Here is a 25,924-nt window from a genome sequence, read left to right as displayed (position 1 = left end):
TCACCAGTGACCTGTTCCAGAACTCTCAGCTCAGAAGGATTTCTCTTTTAATGAAACAGAATCAGTACTGTATTTAAGAAGCTCTCATGTAAAATAGTATGAAACAGCTTCCTAGTGGAGGTTGTGGAGACAAAAAAAGATATCTGAATTTACGAAAGCATGGGATAACAAGGGGGATTCTAAATTAGTTGTGGATGGGCAGACTAGATGGGCCACACAAACGTTTGCTGCTGTCAGATTTCTATACCTCACCATGTTTTATTCACAAGATTGCAGCAAGATTTCAAAATTTGCCTTTTGAAGAGGGGTTTTTATTGTCCATGCTGCTCTCCTCCTCCTCCTCCTCTTTTCCATGATCAGCTCTTATCTGTGGTTTATATCAGACTTACTTCATCTATAACAAGGAAATTGTCCCAGCCAAATCCTGATCACATTTCCCATCATGAACTAAGCAGATGTGAGACTCCAAACAAAGCTGAACCAAATCAGTTTGTACCCAAGAAAGAACTCATTACACTGCTCTCAGAACAGCACACTCTACAGATGCAGTTGCTTGCAAAACGTTTAGGCACCCCTGATCAAATTCTGTTTCAGTAAATCTCAAAGTGAACAGAAGCAGACACAACCTCTGCATCTTTCTGTAAATTTTAATGCATAAAATTACCTATTTACAGTTTTTTTACACCTTCAAAATAAAGCCATGAATATGGCACGTGCAAAAGTTTGTGCACTTTCAGTTTGTAATGCCCCCTGCAGCAGAAATAAGAGCTTCCAAACATCTCCTGTAGCCAGCTAAGAGTCTTTCTATTCTTGTCTTTGGAATTTTTTCTCACGCAGAACTCTAACTCAAGACAGATCTCCTTCTATGCACAGCCTGTTTAAGATCTCCCAACTGATTCTCAATAATATTCAAGCCTGGGAACTAAAGGCCATTCCAAAAACTTCATCATTCTTTCTTGGAAATACTTCATGGTTGATTTTGATATGTTTCAGATTATTGTCTTGCTGAAATATCCAAGTTCTTTACCAACTGTGGAGACATTCACTTCTAGGACAGTGTTTCCCCAACCTTTTCATGCCAAAGGCACACTTACATTAAGAAAAACATTGGGGGGAGGGGGGGGCGGAGCCAAGATGGCGGCAGAATAGCAGCACAGCTCTGGACGCTCTCCGTGTTTCGCTTGTTTCCACTTGAATTTTTTCTTCTTTTTTGATTGAAATGCCTCCGAAGCGAAAAGGTAGAGTAAGGGTGTACCCCGCAGCCCCTTCTCTACCTCCAGGACAGCTCACTATAACGGAGTTGGCTGCCGGCTTTTCAACACAGGGGGAGAAGTTCTCCGCTGAGAGGATCGCAGGAGGAGCCGCAAACGATCCTGGAGAGACCACTCTTAGCCCCCCCAGACTCTAGGATGCCTCCGGTGCCGATTCCCCAAAACTTCTCAAGTCCGGTGAGTGCAGAAGCGGCCCTGATGGGACCAGATAATGCAGCTGCGGGTGCCACCGTGGGAAGTGGGAGTAATGCTCAAGGCCTGGAAGGGGGAAGCATGGTTGATTTGCAGACGGCAAGCCCCAAACCTGAGGCAGTATTCTCTATTAATACTTTAACTGGTGAAGTTCTGGAATCTGAAGCTGCAAAAACCATGTTCCCTAAACCTCCGATTGTGACCATGGATTCCCTATGGGGACTGTTGGCGCAGATGGGGGTTGCACTACAAACAGTTTCTTTACAGCAAAATACTGTTTCTTTAAAATTAGAAACAGTTACCCGAGACTTCAATTCAAGGAGTGAGAATCAAGTACAAAGGATCCAAGCTCTGGAGGAACAGACTAAGAAGTTCCAAGATATCCAGGTGGCACTAGTCCAGGATCGAGTTAACCTGAATAGGAAAATGGAACAGTTGGAAAACAAGACTAGAAACTTGAACCTTAGGTTTATTTAACTTTCCTAAGGTTCTTGGAGAACAACCAAGGATAACTCTGAAGAAATATATGACAGAGATACTAAAGATTGCACCTGAAAATATACCAACACTTAATAAAGTATATTTTCTTCCTCATGCAAGAGTAAGAGAGAAGTAGTGACACCTACGATCGATATGGCAAATTTAACTGCCTTCCTAGAGACTTCTATGTCTGAAATTATAGAGGGGGCAACCCTCCTAGTGTCTTTTATATACTCACAGGATCTTAGTTTAATTATAAGAAATTATTTTCAGAATATGAGAGTGGAGTTTATGGGTAAGGTAGTACAAGTGTTCCCCGATCTGGCCAAAGTAACCCAGGAAAGGAGGAGAGGGTTCCTTGCCAGGCTCGCTCCATGGGTGCTGTATTTATTCTAAGATACCCGTGCCGTTGTATTTTAAAAATGGATAATGTCACTTATGTGTTTTTTGTTCCCGAGCAACTGAAGGCACTGATGGATAATAAGAAAAAAGTATTACCCAGCCCCAATATCCAGAGTATCAATGAATCATAGAGATAATAAGAAATAGCCTAAGCGCTAAGCTTATACTTTATCATAAATATCTTCTTGTGTTTAATCTCCTCATAATCCAGGCATAAGCCCCCTGCCAGTTTATATTTGAGGTCAATGTAAGTGAAATGTTTTCTTTCTAAAATTGTTAAACAGTATTTTACTGTGTACTAATATATGTTTTGTTTCTGTGCAAAGAGGATAATCTTTGTATAATCTGAAATAATTTAATAAATAGAAAATAAAAAAAAAACCCAACAAAACATTGGGTAGCAAAAGCAGCTACATGGATCAGGCAGTGCTGACATGAAAAGGACTTGAATAGCCAAAGAGCTAGAGAAGCAGTGAAAGCCCCCCAGTCTTTTTTTCCATTTTAAAACAAAGGGAGAGAGAAGAAAGCAGCACCTGTGAATCCATGATAGACCAGCTCATTCTACATCAGGGCTTCCCAAACTTTTAGCAAGCGTGATTCCATTTCAGTACTTGAAACTTTGCATGACCCCAAAGGATTACCAAAACAAATGACCACAGGGGGTGGTCCTTCTCACAATCCCGGCACTACACCCGATTCCCTCTCAACCTCCACCCTCTAAGAACCATCAAACCCAGCGTCCTGTTTCCAACAGTGGCCAATACTATCTAAAGCAGTGCTTCTCAACAGGTGTGTCGGGACACACTGGTGTGTCGCAGGGCCAGCAGATGGCTGCTTCCTTATCAGCCCGGGTGGGAGTTGGTGGACTTCTCTTACATTAGGCCCGATGGGAGGCTGCTCTCACTTCCTTCTCTTCTTTCTGGCCCACTGGGAGGCTGTTTCCTCCTTCACCCAGATCACAGCGAGACATTGCCAGCTCCTGCTGTTCTGGGCCTGATGGGATGCAAACTTTATCTTCCCCTGCTGAGTCTGGGAGTGATGCTGTGGATCATCTCTGCACCCTGTGGAGGTTGGGGATGCTGGGAAGATGAAGGTGGACTGGAGAGGGAGTGTGGGGGCTGCTGAGGAGTGTGCCTGAACAGAAAACCAACATGGAGAAAGGCAAATGGCCCAGAATCCTCTGTTTTCTTAGCCTGCCTTGGCTGTATGAACTCTAAGTGACTTATTGAGAATGACTTGCAGAATTCCCAGGACATCTGGACAGGCAGTTAAGCTGGCTCCAAAAGGTGATGCCGAATCATAGGGTCACACAAAGCAGAAGCCAACGGAGGGAATTCAGGCTATATTGTCACAATAAGAGGCACTATTCTCAGGAGTATCTGTAAGCACAACTTCAGATGTGTCAATTACCCTGACCAGCAAGATTCTAACAGAACAAAGGACTATCTAGAGAGTGATGGTAAATGGGCCCCACTGGGAGAAGTAATTAGGGCAGTTTAGGGATGATCTTATCATGCTGTTGACATGACAACCAATGTAAATGATTCTTTGGACAGTCACGCAACACTAGAATCTTCTACAATATTGTGTGTTATCTATAAAAGAGATGCTAGTAGTCAGTTTGTCAGAGGCATGGAATCAGCATCTCCCAAGAATACTTATATTAATAAATACAAAATTATGCTTTTACCAAAATCTAAGAGTTCTTGTATCCCTGGACATAAGCGTCATAAAGAATGGCCTGGCACTTAACACTGCTGAGCAGGAAGGGGTGGGAAACGGGATGAAGGGGGTAGGGAGAGTCAAGCAGGGGAGAGAGGAAGCCCAGGGAAGAGGGTGTGGGGGGGGGGCCAAGAATATAGTGTGAGCAGATGATTGAAAGGGAGTAATTGGGAAAAGTGAAGGATGATGGAGGCATGGAAGGGATGGGGTACAAGAGCCATACCTCAATTTTGGGAATGTGCATTTCTTTTTTTTTTTTGTATTAAAATATTTTTATTGAGTGTGATAAACAGAAACAACAATACAGAGAACAACTACAATAAATGAACATATGACATATCAACCGAAACATGATAGTGACAGTATAATCATAGCAGTTCCTATACAATACACCCCATTTTCCCATTTTGGGAATGTGCATTTCTATCTTTGTACTTTGCTTAGTTTAGGAAGATATGTATTTCTGTTTCTAGCTCTCCAGTTTTTAACTGCATGCAGAGTGGCTTTCTGAAGTTTCCATTCCAGTTTTTGTCTCCCCATTTGTAATTTGTGGTCTTTTATTCTGTATTTGGTGATGGTCAGATATGGATGTGTAACTGAGCTGAGATATTTTACTAGTAGGTAGGGATTTGTATCAATCTTCTTTGTTGCGATTTCTCATTCTCAATAGGACATGCACTGGTGCCTTTTCACAGGAAGGGCTATTGCTGCTTGAGTTCTTGGAATTGGTGTTGCAATGGTATGGAAGGTTTGCTACATGTGCTGAGGTTTTATTTATTTTTTTTTTTTAGGTTTTGTATTTTACACTGTGCCTGGTATATTTATAAATGATCTGGAAAGGAATGCGACGAGTGGAGCGATACAGAGGCATTATGATATTTTCCGTTTTATTCACCATTCCCTTTCTAATAATTCCCAACATTCTGTTTGCTTTTTTGACTGCCACAGCACACTGAACCGACGATTTCAATGTGTTATCCACTATGATGCCTAGATCTCTTTCTTGGGTTGTAGCACCTAATATGGAACCCAACATTGTGTAATTATAGCATGGGTTATTTTTCTCTATATGCATCACCTTGCACTTATCCACATTAAATTTCATCTGCCATTTGGATGCCCAATTTTCCAGTCTCACAAGGTCTTCCTGCAATTTATCACAATCTGCTTGTGATTTAACTACTCTGAACAATTTTGTGTCATCTGCAAATTTGATTATCTCACTTGTCGTATTTCTTTCCAGATCATTTATAAATATATAGAAAAGTAAGGGTCCCAAAATACAGATCCCTGAGGCACTCCACTGTCCACTCCCTTCCACTGAGAAAATTGTCCATTTAATCCTACTCTGTTTCCTGTCTTTTAGCCAGTTTGCAATCCACGAAAGGACATCGCCACCTATTCCATGACTTTTTACTTTTCCTAGAAGCCTCTCATGAGGAACTTTGTCAAACGCCTTCTGAAAATCCAAGTACACTACATCTACCGGTTCACCTTTATCCACATGTTTATTAACTCCTTCAAAAAAGTGAAGCAGATTTGTGAGGCAAGACTTGCCTTGGGTAAAGCCATGCTGACTCTGTTCCATTAAACCATGTCTTTCTATATGTTCTGTGATTTTGATGTTTAGAACACTTTCCACTATTTTCCCTGGCACTGAAGTCAGGCTAACCGGTCTGTAGTTTCCCGGATCGCCCCTGGAGCCCTTTTTAAATATTGGGGTTACATTTGCTATCCTCCAGTCTTCAGGTACAATGGATGATTTTAATGATAGGTTACAAATTTTTACTAATAGGTCTGAAATTTCATTTTTTAGTTCCTTCAGAACTCTGGGGTGTATACCATCCGGTCCAGGTGATTACTACTTTTCAGTTTGTCAATCAGGCCTACCACATCTTCTAGGTTCACAATGATTTGATTCAGTCCATCTGAATCATTACCCATGAAAATCTTCTCCATTACGGGTACCTCCCCAACATCCTCTTCAGTAAACACCGAAACAAAGAAATCATTTAATCTTTCCGCAATGGCCTTATCTTCTCTAAGTGCCCCTTTAACCCCTCGATCATCTACCGGTCCAACTGACTCCCTCACAGGCTTTCTGCTTAAGTTTTTACTGTGAGTTTTTGCCTCTACAGCCAACTTCTTTTCAAATTCTCTCTTAGCCTGTCTTATCAATGTCTTACATTTAACTTGCCAACGTTTATGCTTTATCCTATTTTCTTCTGTTGGTTCCTTCTTCCAATTTTTGAATGAAGATCTTTTGGCTAAAATAGCTTCTGAGAAAATTGATCATTTAATCCTACTCTCTGTTTCCTGTCTTTTAACCAGTTTGTAATCCATTAAAAGACATCACCTCCTATCCCATAACATTTTAGTTTTCTTAGAAGCCTCTCATGAGGGACTTTGTCAAACACCTTCTGAAAATCCAAATACACTAAATCTACTTGTTCACCTTTATCCACATGTTTGTTAACCCCTTCAAAAAAATGAAGCAGATTTGTGAGGCAAGACTTCCCTTGGGTAAATCCATGTTGACTCTGTTCCATTAAACCATGTCTTGCTATATGCTCTACGATTTTGATCTTTAGAATAGTTTCAACAATTTTTCCCAGCACTGAAGTCAGGCTCACTGGTCTATAGTTACCCGGATCACCCTTGGAGCCCTTTTTAAATATTGGGGTTATATTGGCCACACTCCAGTCTTCAGGTACAATAGATTATTTTAATGATAGTTTACAAATTTTAACAGATCTGAAATTTCATTTTTGAGGTCCTTCAGAACCCTGGAGTGCATACCATCCGGTCCACATGATTTGCTACTCTTTAGTTTGTCAATCTGGCCTACTACATTTTCCAGGTTCACAGTGATTTGGTTCAGTTCGTCTGACTCATCACCCTTGAAATCCATCTATGGAACTGGTATCTCCCCAACATCCTCATTAGAATACTCTTACCCAACACACATGGGATTTCTACCCATATAGATTCTTCTGAACATTTAGTCTCTTGTATGATCTTTAGCCTGTTGGACTCTATACTCTCCCGGACAAAAAGTGCCAAACCCATATCAAGTTAATCATCCCTATCTTTGCAATATAATTTGTACCCTGATATAGCATTGTCCCATTGGTTATCTTCTTTCCACTAGGTCTCTGAGATTCCAATTATGTCTATCTCATCATTTACTGCTATACACTAACTCTCCCATCTTACTTCTTAAACTTCTGGCATTGGCATACAGACTTTTCAAGTGTGTTTTTTGTTTGTAGTAACAACCTGCTTTTCAGTTGATAGGGATCATCTGGAATTCTTTAGCTCAGGTGATTCTTTACTTACAGGCACATGGACTACATTATGGAGCCTCTCTGTTGGGATGCCCTAACTCTCCTGTTTAATTAGTATCCTTCAAAGATATATTTTTCCAAACCATGCACTGCTGAGTGACTGTAACTGCTTCTTGTATTTCACCATTCAACCATACTGGCAAATCATTATGTCTCTTTTGACCTTTTTTAAATGCATGGAATATCTTTCATCTGGGCTTCCAATATAGTATTTTTTAAAAATGTTCATGCCTCATGCAAACTTTTAAACCTTTGCAACCGCTCCTTTGAAGAAATTAGTTAGAATTAGAAAAAAAAACAACCACCCATCAGTCTCCCTTTTTTAAATTATATGCTATTGCAACAGTTTTATTTAATGTCCTCCCTCCAGTGATATCAAATTTGATTACATTATGATTGCTATTGCTTACTGGAACCAACACTGTACCGCTGCACCAAGTTGTGTGTTCCACAGAGAACTAGATCTAAATTAGTTGGCCCTCTTGTCTGTTCTAGGACCAGTTGCTCCATGAAGCATTTAGGACAGTATGAAAAAAATAAAATTATATATATATATATATATATATATATATAATATCTTTTATAAAATCTAATACCACTCCAGCATTTCCTGATGAGAGAATCAAAACCAGAGTAATTGAAATCACCCATTATCGTGTGACCAAAGTTATTTGCTATTTTAATTTCAGCTGGCATTTTGCAGTCTGTTTCTTCATCTTGGCCAGCTGGCTGATAGAATACACCCATTGCTATACTCTCACCCATCACACATGGAATCTTTATCAATAAAATTCGCTTTCCTGTACAATTTTTTATCCTATGCCTTTTTTTTTTTTTTTTAAACACACACACATATATAGTGCCACCCCTCCACCAATTTGAAATCCTCTATCATGTAGATATAATTTATACCTATCACACAGTGTCTCATTGGTTATTCTTCCACCATGTCTCTGAAATGCGTATGTCTGTATTCTTATACGCTGCCACACATTGTATTTCTCCAATCTTTACCGTTAAGACTTCTCTGACATTCACAGACATATTTAAGGTATATTTATTTGCACTTTCTTTACTCTCTATATTCAGAAAGATAATTTTTAAAGAAATCTTACAATGTACATGCAACAAGAGACACTAATATACCTATGGTCAAAAACAAACACTGTAAACAATCATGCCAGCATGACCTCTTCTGTAGAGATGTTCTGAAACTGGTTCCAGATGGAATTTAGTCTAATATTTTGTGCCCTTTCAAATGAGTATGGCTCATTTTGCGTCATAATAATACAGAGTATGTATGCTATGCTGCTGAGTCACTGTTTAGCAGAATTACAATGCAGCTGTTAATTAATGAGAATATCAACTGAATGAGAAATGAATACACGCAACTTATACTTAGCAGGTGCCATTCCAAAATTTTACACAAAGTTATTTCATCCCAGTTGTATGAAGGTGGATACCAACATGCTCAAATAAGGTTGCAGACTCAGGAATAACTAATAAGGTGGTGGATAAATGAAAAGCCACTGGTGGGAGGTTAAAACAGTAAACAGAATTCAAGATCATCCTTCGATAAGAACCATCATATTGGACCAGACTAAGGGTTCCATCAAGCCCAGTATCTGTTTCCAACAGTGGCCAATTCAGGTTACATATACCTGACAAGATCTCCAATAGATTCCATGCTGGTTATGCCCAGAAATAAGCAGAGGATTTCCCCAGGCTACCTGGCTAAAAACAGTTTATAAACTTTTCCTCTAGGAATTTGTCCAAACCATTTTTAAATTCAGCTATGCCAACTGCCTTTACCACACGTTATATATATTTTTTTTACTTAACATACAATTATTTTCTCCTATATGTTTTAAATATACTACTTAGTAACTTATCCATTCCACTCCATTCATAATTTTATAGACCTCTATCATAATATCTCCCCTTATCTATGTCTTCTCCAAACTGAAGAGACCTAATCTCTTTGGCCTTTCCTCATAGGGGAGTGGTTCCATCCCCTTTTTCATTTTGGGTCACCCTTCTCTGTAACTTTTCTAATTCCACTATATCTTTTTGGAGAATTGCACACAGTATATTAGATACAGTGATTCAGAGATATGATGTTCTCAGTTTTATTTTCCATTCCTTTTCTAATAATTCCTGTTTGCGTTTTTTTGAGCACCGCCATACACTGAGCCGAGGATGTCAATGAATTGTTCATAACGATGCCTAAATCCCTTTTCTAAGTGGCAACTTAACATCACGTAACTACAGTTTAGATTATTTTGCCTTATGTGCATCACTTTGCAATTGTCCACATAAAATGTTATCTGCTCACAAGTTTCTCCTGCAATTTCTCACAATGCTCTTGTGATTTAACAACTTGGAATAATTTTGTGTCATCTGCAAATCTGATCATCTCTCATTGTTCCCTTTATCAGAAAATGTATAAAATGTTTAAAAAAAAACAAACCCTGGGGCATGCTATTATTTATCTTCCTCCACGGAGAAAACGTACTATTTAGTCCTACACTCCATTTCCATCTTTTAAATAGTTCGAAATCCACAATAGGATATTGCTCCTATCCCATGACTTTTTAATTTCCTAAGGAATCTCTCATGAAGGACTTGGTCAAATGCCTTCTGAAACTCCAGATACACCATATCTACCAGTTTATTATTATTCACATTTTTATTAACCCCTTCAAAAAAATGTAGCAGATTGTTGAGGGGATATATCTATGTTGGCTGTGCCCCAGTAAACCATATCTAGCCATATATTTTGAAATTTTATTTCTAGGATATGAGAAGGATGTGAGGGTAAGGACTGAGATCAAACAGTATCAGCATTATTGCATCATGAATGATGCTTGATGTCTAGCTGTCATTTTTGTGTTATATTTCATCCAATGAATATAATTAGGACAATGGCCTCATCTAGAATAATCATGGTACTTTCAATATAAAGAATTCATGGGTCTACTTTTTTGTACAGAAAATATGTTTTCTTCATGCATAGAGAATTAAAGTAATTTGTCTTCCTGCAGCCTCTGAATAGGTTCCAAGATTGTCCTGCTTTCCCTGCATCATCTTTGATGTTTTTAGATAGCTTGCTAACAAAGCAAACTACAAATCACCTTGGCCACATGCCTAATTCTACCTGGACAGCAAAATAAAGAGAACTTACAACACCTGACACCCAGTCCAACATCAACAGCGTAACTAAACAACTACAAAAACATCCTAAGAGGCCCCATCTTCTCTGCATATATTTCAAAAGACAGAAGCAGAAAAAACCAAGTATACTGACAACTAAATAGCATGACCACAAACTGATCAACCCATCAAAAAGACCAATCTGGAAGGCACATAGCTAAATAGGCATACTAGTGAGCAGGGCAGTAAAAGGATAAAACTGAATTTGCTGAAGTATGAATTTTTCATGTGCTTAAATATCTGGTTGTATTTTCATATACAAAAAAAAGTATTGTTTCTCTCCATCTTCTGTTGTGGGTGAATCTGGTACCTACAGTTTCCTTAACACCTGCTAGACCAGTCCAATACATTTGGATTCTCCATGCTCCATAGCTGTCGGAGACACACCTACTTGATGACCTCATCATAAGGGGGAGTGGCTGCGGGCCTTTGTCAGTAGGCTCTGTCTCCTAGAAACTATGGACAAGTGTACCGGATTCCTCCCAGAGGCAGGGTACAGGCTTACAGCCCCTGAGGCAATGATTCTGAGGAGCTAAGTTGCCCTGGAGTTGCCTCCCAGGTAGGCCCTGGTTGAGTCCCTAGCCATGGATCTCTACTTCCAAGAGACAGAAATCCCCCTAGGGAGGCCTGCACTCCTGTGGGAGTAAAGGCCTGGAGAGGACCCAATCATTCAGGCCAGAAATCGAGTTTGAGGTCTCTCCTCTAAATCTCATCTAATTCGCTGCCTCCCCCCTTCCCGGTCAGTTGTCCAAAACAGAAAAAAAAAAAAAAAGTGCTACAAAAGGGACAGTTAACGCCAGGGATACGGCAGGAAGCACCAAACCTATGCATCTCCTACACACAACAAATGGCAAAAAACGTTCAAAATGGCATGACATCACTGGTGTCCTGCAAGAGTCAGCTTTGTCCTCCATGCTTTTCAACAATAATTTGGCACCACTATGTGAAATCCTTGCCAGCCTCTTGATGGTTATAAACTGTATGCAAATGATAGTTTCTTGTACATGTTTTACCAAGATGGTCAGATACAGCTGAAGCAGTGAAAATTTGCCTATCAACTATTCGAAAATGGCAAATCTTTTATTTTATTTATTTTTTAGCAGGCTAGCCTTTAACTTTGAAAAGACTCCGTTCATGTTGATCTAAACACCACATTAAAATCCAGCATACATCTTATTATTGATGATACAATTCTCCCTATGCTCCAATGTAAAAAATCTGTGTCCTGATAGACCTGTCTCTCTCTTTCCACCCCCATGTCAAGGCAGTTATTAAATCTGGTTTTTACAAATTAAGAATTCTGTGTGGTTTAAAACATCTACTGCACAAAAACTGAATTTTATACTATAGTGCAAGCGTGCTTTCTGCCTTTGGTGGACCACTGCAATTCTATTTATATTGGTCTCCCAGCCGTGACATTAAACCGTTAGTTACTGCTTAATTCAGCAGTGTGGTTAATATTGGGAATCAAGCAAAGAGATCATATCTCACCAATTCTCATTGGCTCCCCGTTAGCCAATGAGTTTTGTACAAGATTGGCATAAGAACTTTTAAGCTGATCTCCCCTTCAGACTCGCCATGGTGCAATGCTCTTCTACGCGTCTATTGTCCCTCACATCAACTGAGATAGTCCAGAGGGGGCTTTTAGACATACCATCCATCCAGCATGCTCGTTTTACCACCAAGAGACTGCTCCATTGCAGTTCCCATGTTCTGGCATTCCCGGAGGCTTTTAGGATGACAGATTGCACAAAACTTTCAAAACCATGCTGAAAACATGTCTGTTCAGACAGACCTACTTCTGATGTTTTTTCAGCTTTTCTGGGTTCTACGCAGTAATATTTGTGAATTGATATGTTTTGATAGGTTCATCATTGATGCGAGTGTGTTATTTTTATAGTCTATGAATGTTTTAACTGTACATCGCTTAGAGCTTATGCACAAGTGATTAAAAAATTTTCAATAAAGATAAACCAACCAAGATGACCAAATAATTACTTCATTATTAGTATGCACCTCCCATCTATGCTATCCATACAAACAAAAAACAAGTCTAAATCATCCACAACTACTTTAAACAACTTTATCTGCAGAGGTCAAATGATGATTGTACAAATAAATGTTTGTGTAAATGAATAAAGTTTGGGGTATTCCAATTAGAGGATTTTTTTTTTTTTTTTAAACATGCTCAACTTTTTCTTGGAATCATGCACGCCTAGCTCTAGAAATGTGGATTGCCCACTGGTAGAACCAGGCTTGATGGACCTTCAGTCTGACCCAGTATAGCAAATTTTTATTTTACAAGAAATTTACAATTCTTCTTATATGCGCTCACTTAAGTTCAGATAAAATGTATTCCATGCATTTAAAAAAAAGTCTAAAGAAAACCAAAAAGACTGCTGGCATGGTTTAATAGTGACATTAAAGATGCAATTAAAGCCAAAAGGGCATCATGCAAAAAAATGGAAGCTAGACACAAATGAGGAAAAATGAGCACTGGCAATTTACATTTAAAAATGTAATTAAGCAGTCTAATAGAGATTTTTAAAAGAAGCTTGCCACAGAGGTAAAAGCAAGTAATAAAGACTTTCAAGTACATTTGAAGCAAGACCTGAGAGTGTGTCAGTTGGGATGCTAGATGACAGAGGGGTAAAAAAAAAAAGTGTGCTCAGGAAAGAACAGAAATACCAGAAAAACTAAAATAATTTGCCTCTGTCGTCACTGATGAGGATGGGAAGGTCATACCCATACCAGAAACATTTTTCATGGTGATGACTGAGCAACCAAACAAAACCATTGTGCAACTGGAGGATGTAATAAATCACTTGGACCAGATGGTATTCACCCTAGAGTTCTGAAGGAACTCAAACATAAAAATGCAGGCCTATTTCTGGAGATTTGCAACCTATCATTTAAAACAGCCATGGTACCAGACGTTTGGAGGGTAACCAACATGTCATCAATTTTTAAAAAGGGCTCCGGGGATGATCCAAAAAACTATAGACCAGGAAACCTGATGTCAGTGCCAGGCAAAATGGTAGAAGCTATTCTTAAAAATAAAAATTACTCACCACATATACATGATTTAATGGGAGCGCGGCAACATGTTTTTTGCAAAGGGAAGTCTTGATTATTAATTTATCAAATTTATTGAAGGTGGAAACATAAGAATTGTCATGCTGGGTCAGACCAACATCCATCAAGCACAGCATCCTGCCTCCAACAGTGGCCAACCTACTGAAATTTAGCAGATTCCATACAGTAGATCTAATTTCTGTTACTTATTCCCAGGGATAGTAATACCTTACACTTTAGCCTACCTGGCTAATAACGTGTTATGGATTTTTCCTCTATAAACTTATCCAAACCTCTTTTAAACCTCACTATGCTAATTGCCTTGATCTCATTATCTGGCAACAGATTCCATAGCTTGATAGTATGCCAAGTGAAAAAGTACTTTCTATAATCTGTTTTGAATCTGCTGGTTGTTAACTTGCTGTAGTATTATTTGAAATAATTTACCTGTTCCACCTTACTCATGCAAATAAAAGCGAGCCAATAAATATATACATAGTAATATATTAATGATGGCAGAAAATGATGAAATGATCCATCCAGCCTGCCCAGCAAGCTTTGTATAGTAGAAACTGCTGCTCTGTGCGGGTTACCCCCCAAGCCTTATGTTAAGGATAGCAATATTAAAAATCAAAACCAAGCAACTGTCAAACCCATAAAATTACTGCTAGCAACATTTTTAGAGAGTGAGTAGCCTTCCTGATAATTCATACAATGCTGTTGCTTGAACATGCTTGCTTCTGGACTTGGCCGCAGAAGCAGTCCTGCACTTTTTCCCTATGTCTGCGTATCGGTACCTTGGACCGTAAAAATCAGGGACCAGCATCAGTTGTCTGAATCCAATTCCCCTCCCCCCCGCCATTGAAGCGGAAAGCGATGCTGCAGTTGCGTCAAAATCATGTAAGCTAATTGGTTACGGTTAGTAATCCGCATGCCTTCTGTTAGGATAAGCAGTTGCCACTCCATACTGATTACTTCCCATGCACCCTTTTCTTAATTTCCAACTCTAGCCTTTAGGGATCCACAGTGTTTATCCCATGCCTTTTTGAATTTGTTTACTGTTTTCATCTTCACCGCCTCTTCCGGAATGCCATTCCAGGCATCCACCACCCTCTCAGTGAAGAAATATTTCCTGACATTGGTTCTGAGTCGTCCTGCTTGAAATTTCATATCGTGACCCCTAGTTCTACTGTTTTCTTTCCTCCAGAAAAGGTTCGAGGAACACGCATCATTAAAACCATTCAGGTAGGTATCTGAGGGTCTACATCATATCTCACCCTGCACCTCTTCTCTTCCAGATCCTTCAGTCTCTCCTCTTAAGTCTTTCAATACAGAGCCCAAACCATTTTAGACCACCTCCATCTTGTCTCTGTTTCTTTTGAGCTACAGCCTCCAGAACTGAACGCAATACTCTAGGAGAGGCCTCACCAAGGACCTGTACAAGGGGATTATCACCTCCTTTTTCTCACTGGTTATTCCTCTCTCTATGCAGCCCAGATTTCTTCTGGCTTTAGCTATCACCTTGCCACACTGCCAGACACTAGAACACCAAGGTCCCTCTCTCAGTCCGTTCGCATTAGTCTTTCACTGTCCATCACATAAAGCTCTTTTGGACTGCCGCACCCCAAATGCATGACTCTGCACTTCTTTACACTTAATACCAGCTGTCAAGTCTCTGACCACTCCCGAGCTTTCTTAAATCACTTTTCATTCTCTCTACTCCTTCAGGCATGTCCACTCTGTTGCACATCTTAGTACTATATGCAAACAGACAAACTTTACCTTCTATCCCTTCCGCAATGTTGCTCACAAAGATATTGAACAGAACTGGTCCCAAAACAGATCCCTGTGGCACTTCACTTAACACCGTTCTTTCTTCAGAGAAGGTTCAATTTACCATCACATGCTGTCTCCTGTCAGTCAACCAGTTTGTAGTAGACTCCACCACCTTGGTACCGAGTCCCAAGCTTCTCATTTTGCTCATGAGCCTATGTGAGACCGTATCAAAAGCTTTGCTGAAATCCAAGTAAATAGCATATTAGGATTTTCAGAAGGCAACTGACAAAGTCCCTCATGAGAGACTCCTCAGGAAATGGGAGGTCATGGGATCAAAGACAGTGTCCTATTGTGGAGTAGTAACTTGTTAAAAAGGCAGGAAACAGAGGGTAGGACTAAATGGTCAGTTTTCCAAATGGAAAAAGGTCATTAGTGGCATACCCCAAGGGTTCTATAATGGACCCGTGTTATATAGCATATTCATGGATGATCTGGAGAAAGAACAATGAATGAGGTGATCAAACATGCAGACGACAGAAAACTGTTCTGAGTCATTAAAAAAGCAGTGGATTGTGAAGACCTGCAGAAGTACCCTACCCTGTTAGACTAGGAGACTAGGCATCTAAATGGTAGATGCAATTTAATGGGGCCAAGTGCAAAGTAATGCACGTAGGGAAAAAAACAACACCAACTAGAGGTACATGATGCTGGGTTCAGTGTTAAAGAGTCACCACTCAGGAAAAGGACCTAGGAGTTATCGTGAATAATTTACCTTCGGCTCAGTGTGTAATGGTCAAAAATAATGTTGGGAATTATTAGGAAAGGAATAGAGAACAAAACCAAAAACTGCCTTTGTTTAAATCCATGGTGCAACCACAACTTGAATAGTGTGAGCAGTTCTGGTTGCTCCATTTAAAAAAAAAAAAAAAAAAAAAAAAAAAGAAACAGACAAAGAAAAGGTAGAGAGAAGGTTGACAAAAATGATAAAAGGAATGGAAAAACTCCTTTATGGAGAAAAGCTGAACCGATTAGAGCTCTTTAGCTTGCAGAAAAGATAACAGAGGGGATATGACAGATTTATATTTATTTATTTATAACTTTTTATATACTAACAAAGTTAATTATCACTTCGGTTTACATTACAACCAGCAAAAATAACAGAGACAAAGTCTTGTTATACAATAAACAGGGTAGAAGTAACCTGGATAACTCAGTGAACAGGGTAGAAATAATCTGGAAAAGAGCATATTCTAAACAATATAATAAGGGAGGAGCAGTTGTTGAGAACGGGTCTGTATAACTAGTGCGGGAAAACAGGGAAGATAAATAGGGGAGCACTATGAAGGTCATATCATGACCTTCATATATCATGAGTCGGGTGGAATGGGTAAATAAGGAATGATTTTCCTTTTCAAATTACACTAGGATTAGGGGACACTCCATGAAACTAGCAACCAGCAGATTTAAAACAAACTGTAGGAAGTATTTTTTCACTCAGCGCACAAACAAACTATGAAATCTGTTGTCAGAGGATATGGTCAAGGCAATTAACACAGTGGGATTCAAAAGAGGGTTGAACAAGTTCCTGAAGGAAAAATTATTAACCACATATAATTGGGAAAGCCAGCACTTATGCCTACAAGTGAGATACAAGAAATAGATAAATAGATGAATTCACTTTAAAAAGTCTATAAGAATTTTTAAACTATTAGGAATCTGATGGGGACTTGTGACCTGGTCTGGTCACTGACCCAACACAGCTTTTCTAATGTTCTTGGAGATGGGCAGAAATGAAAACTGTCAAACAAATGTAAAGAGAAAGCAAGTTATAACAGTTTTTATTAAATTCCAAAGATTAACTACTAAACATCACTATTGTTACAACCCTCCTTCCAATCCTATTAGCGAGAACCTGCACAGCAACTTGAAAGCTTAAACAGCTGCAACAGGCTTTCAAGAAAGCCAGGGTAACCTACATGGAGTGGTGTTTACAATCTTAACAGCAGTGGCACAGTTTCATTAGACTTCCAAGAAAACTGGGATAACCATGAAACTCAATCATCAATGAGCATGGACACCAGCTTCACTAATTCTAGTGCAAGGGGGGCCAACTCTGGTCCTCAAGAGCCACAAACAGGCCAGGTTTTCAGGATATTAATAATAAATATGCATGAGATAGATTTGCATACAATGAAGGCAGTGCATGCAAATCTCTCATATACATATTCATTCTGGATATCCTGAAAACCTGGCCTGTTTGTGGCTCTTGAGGGCTGGAGTTGGCCACACCTGTTCTAGTGGTTATGTAAAATTATTATAAAACTTGGTAGTAAGACATGGAAGGTGTTGGATTAAGTACTGGTCTTGTTAAAATTAAAAAAGGATGACGAGGCTTGAAATGGCCTCCCAGCCAAGGCAATGGTGGTAGCCAGCGCTCTAATAGAATTTGTGCATACCTGGGATTGATATGGAAGGCAATGGTAAGAAAAAGATTGAGAAATTAGTTAAGAGAAGGGGAGTTAGTTTAAATATGGGAATTTATATATCCATCTACCAATGGAAGAAATCCAAAGAGGAAGACTCAAATGAGCAAACTGATCTCTATATGCAATCATTTACTATATTATTGTGACATCACCTTGGTTTTTAAACATGTTCAGTCAGAAAATCAAACCAAGGACTTTGTTGTACTATTGGAACAATATTGTTTACCTTGTCAGCCATAACTCAAGAATGATGATCTAATTAAAAAATAAGGCAACATCAACAATGCTACTTACTTTTTAAGACAGATTTAAGCGAAATATAAATCAAATAACCTGAAGTATAGATTCCACAATTATTTCATACTTTCTTCTCTTGACCAAGCAGGACAGTTTTCAAAATTTGGTTCTGGATCCTTAGTGGGTCCAAGGAAATTAACAGGAGTCACTAATATGAACCCACAACCAGGAAAATACAAAATAATTTGGGATTTTTAGCCCACTTTTCCAAATGATGCTCATAACTGCTTATGTCATTACTACAAAAACAGGGCATGTACAATATATAAATGGCTCTATATGCACAGGGTTACACTTGTAGAACATACCACATTATGAATTGGATTTTAAAGAAAAGCTATTTTACAATGGGTTTTATAATTTTGCTATATTCCATAATGCACTGAATTAAGACCATCTAAAATGCTCAAAAACAAAGTGTTTGGCTCTATAATAGTTGAAATTCCTTTTCCTATCACATTTATTCACCATTAATATTATTTCATTTGTAGTGATTCTCTACGGAGACGGACAGGCAGTACATTAAGAGGAATACATACATTCACGAGTAAATAAAAAAGTCAGGTGAGAAGATCAGTTAGGGACACAAATTATACTTCTAAAAATTGTACATATAAAATGCATGTTGATAGGTTAGGTGCACAAAACCTATATAATCCATAATTTATGGGCAAAAATCCTGAGTACAGGACCCCTGCACCAAGAACTCCAGGTTCAGCCCCATAGATTGACACAGCCCCAGAAAATTTACTCCATTTCAGAACATGATTTAAATTTCCAGTGTTAAGAAAACTAAGGGCCTGATGTCACAAAGTATGTGTTAAAACTGTATGAGGAAACTCAGCACAGCTTCTTAATAAAAATGTAACTCCTGATTCAATAAGCTAATGCAGCGGGCGTTAAAGTGTGCTGATTGGAAAATGTGCACACAAACCCAAATTAAAATATGGGTTCATAAAAACATGACAACAGAAAAAGACTGCATGGCCCACCTAGTCTGCCAGCTGCCCAGAGTCGCTTTAAAATTCAGCACAGCATGATCGCACATTCCAACTTGGGAAGTCTCTCAGGACATGATTTATATGAACAAAAATGCTTTCAGCACAGAAAGCATATTTATGCACAGAAAACATGCCTTGTGTGTGCTAAGCATGTTTTCTGTGCATACATCCCTATTACAGATCCCAGACCTCTAGCTTCTGCCTATAGACTAAATACTACCTCAAACAACAGGTAACATTTCCAATGTTAAGAAAACCTGAGGTAAGACAGCGCACCTCTCTACACTGCAGGGTAATAATTAATGCCTTCATCTGTACGGGATTTGTAAAAGGGTATTAAACAGAACACAATTTTATATGCACATTTTTTGTGCAAAATACTTCTTGCTATATTGGGAGCAACTTCTGCACACTTAAAAGGCCAATGTAATAATCATGTGCCTATCTGCTGCAGGTCACAGCTTCTTAGCTGAATAAATACTTTATCCAGCTAAGTAGCAGCGAACCCGCTGCCAGATAGATGGATAAATCCATATTTATCTGAATAAGTAGCGGCAGCCGTTGCTGACACTTATCAAGGATAAGTCAGTACTAAAGCAGGCAAGTACCATCTGCCACTGCCACTCACCAGGAGAGAACATAAGAAATTGCCATACTGGGTCAGACCAAGGGTCCATCAAGCCCAGCATCCTGTTTCCAACAGTGGTCAATCCAAGTCACAAGAACCTGGCAGTTACCCAAACACCTAGAAGATAGCAGTGGCTATTCCCTAAGTAAACTTGATTAATAGCTGTTAATGGACTTCTCCTCCAAGAACTTATCCAAACCTTTTTTGAACCCAGCTACACTAACTGCACTAACCACATCCTCTGGCAACAAATTCCAGAGCTTTATTGTGCGTTGAGTGAAAAAGAACTTTCTCCGATTAGTTTTAAAATGTGCTACTTGCTAACTTCATGGAATGCCCCTAGTCTTTCTATTATCTGAAAGAGTAAATAACCGATTCACATTTACCTGTTCTAGACCTCTCATGATTTTAAACACCTCTATCATACCCCCCCTCAGCAGTCTCTTCTCCAAGCTGAAAAGTCCTAACCTCTTTAGTCTTTCCTCATAGGGGAGTTGTTCCATTCCCCTTATCATTTTGGTCACCCTTCTCTGTACCTTCATCGCAATTAGATCTTTTTTGTGATGCGGTGACCAGAATTGTACACAGTATTCAAGGTGCGGTCTCACAATGGAGCGATACAGAGGCATTATGACATTTTCCGTTTTATTCACCATTCCTTTTCTAATAATTCCCAACATTCTGTTTGCTTTTTTGACTGCCGCAGCACACTGAACCGACGATTTCAATGTGTTATCCACTATGATGCCTAGATCTCTTTCTTGGGTTGTAGCACCTAATATGGAACCCAACATTGTGTAACTATAGCATGGGTTATTTTTCCCTATATGCATCACCTTGCACTTATCCACATTAAATTTCATCTGCCATTTGGATGCCCAATTTTCCAGTCTCACAACATCTTCCTGCAATTGATCACAATCTGAATAATTTTGTATCATCTGCAAATTTGATTATCTCACTCTTCGTATTTCTTTCCAAATCATTTATATATATATATATTGAAAAGTAAGGGTCCCAATACAGATCCCTGAGGCACTCCACTGCCCACTCCCTTCCACTGAGAAAATTGTCCATTTAATCGTACTCTCTGTTTCCTGTCTTTTAGCCAGTTTGTAATCCACGAAAGGACATCACCACCTATCCCATGACTTTTTACTTTTCCTAGAAGCCTCTCATGAGGAACTTTGTCAAACACCTTCTGAAAATCCAAATACACTATATTTACCGGTAGCCTTTATCTGTTTATTAACTTCAAAAACATGAAGCAGATTTCTGAGGCAAGACTTGCCTTGGGTAAAGCCATGCTAACTTTGTCTATTTTTTTCACAGCGCTGGAAACTTAACTCCAGTTCTGACCAGGGGTTACGTTTCCACTGCTAACAAAGGCTTGCCATCCAGATGTAGTCTCTGATTAGGGGTAATGTTTAATCCTTTCATTTCATTGGGATTTCCATTCAAGGGACCTAAGCAGTATCCCATTTTGAATCGCGTGTTTTCTATGTATAAAACTACTTGCTGCATTGGCAATAAGTTTTGCCCACAGAAAATGCACATTGAAACATGCGCTCAGCTGAATGCACTTTTCTGCACCAGCCCGTAAAAACGTACACACAACCACAGATAAAACAGTGAGCTTGGCTGAAGGAACCTTATTGCATCAGGCCACCACACCTCCCTGTCAGGCCGATACAGTGCAGTGCGTTCTGACGGAGCGCACTGTTAACCCTCTATTGGACGCGCGTTTGACGCACTAGCGTTACCCCTTATTCTGAAAACGTGCGTCCAACCCCCCGAACCTAATAGCACCTGCAACATGCAAATGCATGTTGATGGCCCTATTAGGTACTCCCACGCGATTCAGAAAACAAAATGTGCAGCCAAGCCGCACATTTTGATTTCAGAAATTAGCGCCTACGCAAAGGTAGGCGCTAATTTCTTCAGGCACCGGGAAACTGTATCGGCCCGTGTGTTAGGGAGTTAATAACTAATGCCTTTTTGCATGAAGGAGCACTAAGCTGTGCGCATATTTTTATTTAGGCACTAACCTGCTTATACAATAGCCGCACGGAAAACGGGCGCTCAGTGTTGAGTGCCTGCTTTCCTAATGCGGGCACTCAACACTTTTATTTAGGCACTAAGGCTTATACAATAAAGCCACCTCTCCTCGGCGCATGACAGAATATTTACGTTGCCAAGGAGGCGATAGGGACCAATGTCCACTCCTCGCACTTCCATGGCAGTGGGCGCCAAGGAGAAGTGGCTGTCAGAAGGACAGGAAAACGGACATTTGTAAAATTGAGCGTCCGTTTTCCTAACCTGTGCTTAGCCATGGGTTAGGAAAATGGACGCTTGTTAATTGAGTGTCCCTTTTCTTAACCTGACTGCCAGCATTTTTTTTTAAGCTTTTTGTTTCTCCAACTTAATATCACCACTATATTAAATCGGAGGATGTACAGAAAAGCAGTATTTTTTGCTTTTCTGTACACTTCATTGGGCTGCTCAGAAATGAGTGCTTGCTCTGGGCAGGCATTAATTTTTGAGCGTAAAAATGTGGGGGTCAGGTGCACATTGTTTTTTTTATCTGTGGATAACATTTGCATGTGATAAGCGCTATTAGTTTTGCGGGGGGGGGGGGGGGGGGGGGGGGGGGGGGGGGTTGGTCACGTGCTTTGGACACGCTAATTTATTTATTTTATTTATTTAGAAACTTTTATATACCGGTATTTGTGGGGACATCATACCGGTTCACATAGTAACTGAAAGATTGGAAAATACATTGCAACAGGGGAATGTAACTGGGCGGGGGAAGAACAGAAAGGCAGTAGGAAGGATAGGAGAACAAGAAGGTAATAACCAAAACAATTTACAATGAAAGTCTCCTTAATAAGGAGACTTAATAAGACTTAATAAGGAGACCGCATCTACAACCCCTTATGGTGTAAGGGGTTGTAGATGCGGGTTAAACCGTACGCTCAGCTTATACGTGCAGTAAGTTCGTCACACGCTTTCTTCATGCACAAGTTATTTTTCTTTTTCAACTCTCACTGCAGTGAGCTAACTGTATGCCAGCTTAGGATCTGACTGACAAGGAACAGCCCATGCCCGGGGGTGGAGGCCTCGGGCGCTGCATGTCCTACTCCAGAGACAGCTGGGGGGGGGGGGGGGGAGGAAGGCGTCTGCTCTTCTCCGCTTTCCCATAGGACCGAGCCCCTTTCAGCGGACGATGCATTGCCCGATAGCCCCGATATAAGAAGCTGCTCTGGACTCGCTCTTGCCGCTCGGCAGCGCCTCAGCCCTATGGGAAAGCGCAGATGTCTCTGCAGCACGAGATGCAGCGCCCGGGGCTGTTCCTGGATTCGCTTTAACGACCAAAGCCGAGGACCCAGCCTCCCCTCTCTCCTAGCTGGCAACGTCTTACTTTCTCCGTCCCATTCCCTCCTCTCACCAGCCTGGGTAGTGTCCGTCAGGTCCTGGTTGGCAGCGCTCCTCGGGAAATCCTTCAGTTTCCTGCCGCTCAGGTTCAGTATTCCGGTCACGGCCGCCTCCTCCAGCGCTCGCTCCAGGGAACGGTTCCAGGCGGCAGGTCCCAAGCCCGGAGTCGGGCCTACCCCGGCCGCACTATGAGAAATACCCGACAGCACAGGGCCCGGCCCGCCCGAGCTCTCAACTGCCACCAACACCGAGGCCGCCATTCCGCAGTCCTCTCTGAAGCATCTGCGCAGGTGCGGGGGAAGGGGGGCGGAACCGGAGCGAGAGACTGGGTGAATGAGAAACGGCGCAAGCGCAGAAGTGGGGGTAGAGAAGAGAAACGGCGCAGGCGCAACGAGCCTGACCTGCTTGCTAGCAAAGAGACGGATGCTGTAGTAGAGCGGTCGCGCGCTGCCGGAAGAAGAGCACAGGAGTGGTACTTGGTTGTGCACCGCTCTGTCGGGGAACCAGCACTTGGCTTTTTTTTGTTTTTCTTTTAGGATTGCTGCTATGTGCACATGAGCCAAGAAATTATTTATATCTTCACTACAGCAGTACGATTGAACAGTCCGTTAAACAAAATAAAGGCAGTTTAGTTCAATCGTTTGACTTTAGGGTTTTTTTTGTTTGTTTTTTAAACCACGCTGAATAAAGCTGGGTTGTACAGACTTTAGCAAATTCAAAACACCAATCAGTTTTTATGCAAATATACAGAATAGAGGAACGTTAGCCAAACCAGCTTTTCAAAGCTGAGTCAGAACAGTTCAAAGTAGGACGCAGCATCTAAAACTGCATGTAAATGACAAAAGGAAGCAACAAACGCTTGCATGCGGACTTTCAAACAGAGAAAATGGCTCTGGGGCTTTTTGAAAATTACATCATTTGAGAGAAAGCTCAGTTGCTTACCTGTAACAGGTGTTGTCTTAGCACTGCAGGATGTTAGTTCTCACACGTGGGTGACATCCAATAGAGCCTGGCATGGAAAACTGTCAAGTTTCTAGAAGCTTTGAGCAGCAGACTGCTGAGGGGGGGGATATGATAGAGGGCTTTAAGATCATGAGAGGTCTTGAACGAGTGGCTATGACTCTGTTATTTTCACTTTAGAATAATAGAAGGACTAGGGGACAAGACCAGACCCTGCAAGACCAGCCAGTCGTCAAGGTATGGGAACACATGGACAGAGCGATGTCTGAAGTAGGCAGCCATCACTGCTAAGCATTTGGTGAAAACATGGTGGGCTGATGCCAGCCCAAAGGGCAGCACCTTGTACTAATAATGTGCTCTCCCTACCATGAAGCAGAGGTACATCTGGTGGTTGGGGATAATCAAAACGTGTGCATAAGCCTCCATGAGATTGAGGGAGCAAAGCCAGTCTCCTCTTCTGAGGAGCAGGATCAACATGCCCAGAAAGACCATTTTGAATTTTTCTCTTACGAGAAACTTGTTCAACACCCTGAAGTCAAGAGTGGGGCACAAGCTGCCATTCCTCATCAGAATGAGGAAATACCTCAAATAGAACCCTTGGCCCTGTTGATGGCGAGGGACAGTTCCACTGTGCCTATTGTGAGGAGGGTGGAGAGCTCCATCCGAAGAATGACCAAATGGGCAGAAAAACCCCACCATGGACATGGGGGAGAGGTCTCTGGGAGCCTGCTGAAATGGAGACGGTACCCCTGGCAAACGATAGAGAGGACCCAGCCATCTGATGTTATCTCTTCCCAGTGACAGGCAAAGCTCATGAGCCTGCTCCCAACTGGGGGATCTGATGTCAGCGGTGTGGCAAGCTGACTTCGCCGCCAGTCAGAAGCCTGTGGTCGGGGCTTGCTGGGGGCCGGTTGGGGTCTAGAGGGCTCACTATTGGTGAGGACGGCCCCTGGAATTGGTGAGAGGGTGCACAAGCCCGGACAGCCGGAGGATAATATTTCCTCTGCCGATATAAAAGGGCTTCAGAGAACCCTGTCTGAAGGATTTTCTGGCCGAGGACAAACCTTCGGAGGCACTAGTGAACAGCTGCTGCAAGGTATCATGATGGTCTTTCAATTGTGCCACCACATCCCAAACCTTATCCCCAAAGAGGTTTCCATCTGTGCAGGGGAGGTCGGCTAGCCTGTCCTGGACCTCTAGCCAGATGTCAGAGGCCTGGAGCCATGCTATTCTTCTAGTGCTGATGCCCAAGGCAGCTAAGGGGGCCACTGTCTCAAAAACATCGTAGGTAGAACGCACCTAGTGTTTTCCTGACTCAAGACCCAACAGGGCAATGGCAGAAAGGGCCTCCTGCTGTTGCTGGGGAAGGCCCTCCACGAAATCCTGGACTCTTTTCCAGAGATTGCGGTTGTACTGGGACATTTAAGTTGATAGGCGGCGATGCAGGCACCGGCTGTGTTGGAAGGGCGTCCAGATGCGCCAGCAGTGGTGCTAGCATCAGTGGAGGAGGATCAGGCACCAGTTATGGGGACTGGTGGCACCGGCAGACTCCACAACCACCAACTCGTGGGGGAATTGCCTTGGGTGGTGACAGACACAGACACAATTCCTCCAGTGGGGAAGGCTCCGAGAGGGGGGT

At 41.2% G+C, this 25,924-nt stretch overlaps 1 protein-coding gene across 3 annotated transcripts in view; it reads right to left on the bottom strand.

Annotated features, from left to right (window-relative positions):
• LRCH3 (leucine rich repeats and calponin homology domain containing 3) overlaps nucleotides 1–23,800 on the bottom strand; it is a 225,848-nt gene extending 202,048 nt beyond the window's left edge. The window contains exon 1 of one of the 3 annotated variants that reach the window (XM_029615406.1): nucleotides 23,339–23,800. In XM_029615406.1, the coding sequence (XP_029471266.1) occupies nucleotides 23,339–23,585 (247 nt within the window). In that variant the 5' untranslated portion in view covers nucleotides 23,586–23,800. The remainder of the gene's footprint in view (nucleotides 1–23,338) is intronic. The other 2 variants (XM_029615407.1, XM_029615408.1) reach the window with 2 other exon arrangements.
• Between the last annotated feature and the right edge of the window lie 2,124 nt (nucleotides 23,801–25,924).

This window comes from Rhinatrema bivittatum, chromosome 9, assembly GCF_901001135.1.
Source record: "Rhinatrema bivittatum chromosome 9, aRhiBiv1.1, whole genome shotgun sequence".
In the NCBI taxonomy this organism is placed as follows: Eukaryota; Metazoa; Chordata; class Amphibia; order Gymnophiona; family Rhinatrematidae; genus Rhinatrema; species Rhinatrema bivittatum.
The sequence above is the reverse complement of the archived record's forward strand: the minus strand, read 5'-3'. Positions and strand labels throughout refer to the sequence as shown.